The sequence below is a fragment of the Watersipora subatra genome, chromosome 9, assembly GCF_963576615.1.
Source record: "Watersipora subatra chromosome 9, tzWatSuba1.1, whole genome shotgun sequence".
Taxonomy (NCBI): Eukaryota; Metazoa; Bryozoa; class Gymnolaemata; order Cheilostomatida; family Watersiporidae; genus Watersipora; species Watersipora subatra.
In genome coordinates this window covers 36,799,359-36,803,010 of record NC_088716.1, presented here as the reverse complement: position 1 = coordinate 36,803,010, position 3,652 = coordinate 36,799,359, and the positions used below count along the sequence as shown (strand labels likewise).

General features: G+C 44.7%; 2 protein-coding genes across 2 annotated transcripts; both read right to left on the bottom strand.

The window, feature by feature from the left end:
* Window positions 1-233: 233 nt before the first annotated feature.
* LOC137405018 (uncharacterized) lies at window positions 234-590 on the bottom strand. Its single transcript, XM_068091244.1, has one exon. The coding sequence runs from the start codon at window positions 588-590 to the stop codon at window positions 234-236; it is 357 nt and encodes a 118-aa protein (XP_067947345.1).
* Window positions 591-2,565: 1,975 nt separating this feature from the next.
* LOC137405017 (craniofacial development protein 2-like) lies at window positions 2,566-3,291 on the bottom strand. The gene has a single exon (XM_068091243.1). It carries the CDS (start codon window positions 3,289-3,291, stop codon window positions 2,566-2,568), a length of 726 nt encoding a protein of 241 aa, XP_067947344.1.
* Between the last annotated feature and the right edge of the window lie 361 nt (window positions 3,292-3,652).

The following is a 3,652-nucleotide window of genomic DNA, read 5'->3' as shown; positions in this document are numbered from 1 at the left end:
TTAAACAAAGTATTACAAGTAACAATATGATTAGAAACCAATAGGCAGTAAACTAAACACAGTGATGTCAAGGATTCTAATTTAAAGCAAATCAATTATATCAGTTCTTTTATCATATATTTCATTACTTCAGAGTCTTGGCTTTTGAACGAACCTATAATCAATACACAAAGAATAATAGGAAGTTGGCATGCTTCTGTCAAAGATGACAATGCTTGGATTGTGTTTCACTTTCATCTCTGAGACTTGCTCAGTCGTTGCAGCCGAAGCTTTTCTAATGTTTTTTGTGCATCAGCTTTGCAGCCATCATGCAGCGAGCTCCGCCAGTTAGGTCTGTCCCTGGAGGCAGAGGTCCATGTTTCAGGCTGCATGGAGAAGTCTTTCAGGTCTCGTTTCAAGACATCCTTGAACCGAAGACGAGGTCTGCCTGTTTGGTGGGTTCCATTTTCCAACACACCATGAATAATCATGTGTGGGATTTTCATGCTCGGCATACGGTTGACATGCCCTGCCCATCGAAGCCGGATGAACTTCAATCTAGATGAGAGGGGGCCTGAGCCAGTCTGCATGAACAGTTTTTCATTTGTCATCTTGTCCTCCCACGTTTTACCGAGAATAAATCTTAGTGCGGAAGGCACTGATCTTCGATTCCTGTGGTCGGTAGGTGGCCCATGTTTCCGCACCGTATAAAAAAATACTGAGAACACATGCCTCATACACACGAACTTTGGTTTTGATACCTATGTGCCGGTTAATCCATACACGCTTGGTTAGTCTGCCAAAGGCGGTGGAAGCAATTCCTAGTCTTGTAGAGATTTCATTGTCTACAGCTGTATTCTTTGAGAGACATGACCCAAGATAAGTGAATTTCTCAACATCCTGCAGGTTAGTGTCATCTATTGAGAATACATGGGGGTCAGAAGCTTGTGACATAGTCACAGTCTTTTTTAAATTAATCTGCAGTCCAAAGCGCTGGCAGGATACAGCGAAGTGGTTGAGCATAAACTGCAGGTCTTCTGAGCACGAGGCACATATTGCTGCATCATCAGCATATAGCAGTTCCTTGATGACGAACTTCTCAGTAAGAGAGCGCGCTTTATAGCGGACAAGATTGAAGAAGTTTCCATCGTCACATGTGAGGAGTGATACACCACTGGATTGGTGAAGTTCTCTGTCTGTCACTTTGAACACATACAAGAAGTATATGCCAAAGAGGGTTGGGGCAAGGACGCAACCTTGCTTGACACCTCGTTTTATGGGAAATTCATCGGAGAGCTGACCATCGAACTGTACTCGAGCTTGCATTCCATTGTGGAATGACTCAATTAGGGCGAGGAGAGTGGGAGGACAGCCAGTCTTCCTGAGAACTGTGAACAGGGAACCTCGGTCGACAAAGTCAAACGCTTTAGTTAGATCAACAAAAGCCATATATAGAAGCACTCTCTGTTCCCGAGATTGCTCTTGGAGTTGACAGACAGCGAATATTATACCAATGGTTGAGCGTCCTGGTCTAAAACCGCACTGTGATTCAGGGTATACATCTTCAGCTATCCTGAGCAGTCTTGATAGAAGTATTCTTGCCAGTAATTTTCCTGTCACACTGAGAAGGAAGATACCAGGGTAGTTGTTGCAGTCACCTCTCTCGCCCTTGTTCTTGTAGAGTGTAGAGATCTTAGCATCCTTAAAAGCTTGAGGGACTGACTTCGTAGCCCAGCTGTTAGATATGAGTATGTGTATTTGCTTGAATAACGAGTCTGGTCCCACTTTGAGAAGTTCGGGCGAAATCGCATCCATGCCAGCAGCTTTACCCAAGTGCAGGTCTTTGATGGATCTAACAACTTTGTCAAGGTCAGGCGACTCGTCTAGGTCTAATCTGACTGGTAAACCAGGCAGTCTGTCCATAAACTCTCTGTCAGCATTTCCTTCAGCACCATAAAGTTCACTGTAGTGTTCAATCTATCTGTCTAGCTTTGCATCTCTATCCTCAATAACTGTTCCATCTTTCTTTTTCAAAACGCCTCCATTTTGTTTTGTTGGGCCCGTAGCTACTTTGACAGCCCTGAACATCTCCTTTATGTTACGAGAGTCTCTGGCTACTTTGATGCTGGTGCAGAGAGAGTCCCAGTAAGTCTGCACGCACAATCTCACGGTCCTCTGAGCTTTACTTTTTGCTGAGCGGTAGTCAGCGAGGGTTTGTCTTGTAGCCCGGAATTTGTACTTCAACATGGCAGCTCGTTTCCTCTCAAGAGCAGGTTCTAGGAGTTCACGAGAGTGGCTATACCAGTCAGGATCTTGCCTTTTTTTCACAACAAAGGCCTCTAAACCCGCATTGTAGATCGAAGAGCTTAGTTGCTCCCAGTGTTCTTCAGGAGATGTGTGAGTATTGATAACAGCTATCTTCTTATCAAGTGATTGATGATAACACTCCTGAAGCTTTTGGTTCCGGAAGTTTGACACATCTATTTTCTTTGATGCCTTGATTTGATTATGGTATGGTCTTGGCTCAAGACGCAGCTTTGACACCACAAGGCTGTGGTCAGAGTCGCAGTCAGCGCTGTGATACGATCATCTGTTGAGGAATTCTACTTTATGCTTAGATCTGGTGATCACGAAGTCAAGTTGATGCCATTTCTTTAAACGAGGATAACACCCTGACAGTTTTCTGTGCGGTTTCCCTGGAAATAGGGTGTTGGTGACAACCAGGTTGTTCCTGCAGCATAGTTGTAATAGACGCTGTCCATTCTCATTTATGTTGCCAACACCAAAGTGTCCAAGGCACTCGGGCCAGCTAGAATGATCCTCACCAATCCTTGCGTTGATATCACCTAGAAGAATTACTCTTTCCGAGATGGAAGCTTTGCGGATAGTGTCTTCCAGGGTGTGGTAAAAGCAGTCTTTATCATCAGAACTTGCAGCTAAAGTTGGGGCAGAAGCATCGACAGCGAAGATTGTACCTTGCTTGGTGTTGACTTTGAGCACTGATATGCGATCATTGACACCAGAGGGTGTTTGTGAGCTACAGAGCAGTTGGTTGGATATCGCAAAGCCAGTACCATAGATTCTTGACTCCTCAGATGGTCTGCCAAACCAGAAGAAGGTATAGTTTGCCTCCTTGATTATACCAGTGCCGGCTAGGCATGTTTCCTGCAATGCAGCAATGTCCACACCACGGCAAAAGAGCTCCGAATCTATGGTAGCTGTTTTCCTGATAGTAGTATTCTCTGGGTCTAAATCTTTGTCCGTTGACATTCTGGTCATCATCGTTCTGACGTTCCAGGTTGCAATAGCCATTTTTGTTTTCAGAGGTGAAGTTGAGCAGATATACCAGAGCACCTCCTCTGGTATTCCGTTGGTGGACTGGAGCACCTTATTGACCAGGGGCTGCCTGGTTTAAAGCGGGCGGTAGTTACCATAGGTCTGAAAAGTCCTTCCCACTCTATAGAAAAATCCCTGGCGCTTGAATATTACCACCATTATTCAAGACGTATCACCGGTAACTATTCCTCTCCGGGTTTTTGGTTCCTGAAATTCCAGATGCAGCTGTCCTCTGCATTTCAAATCAGCAGATGAGTTGTGAAAAACAAACCGCCAGGACTATTAAAGTAGACTTGGGTGGTCCTAACACTGATCAAGTGCTTCTCCCATCTCAGAT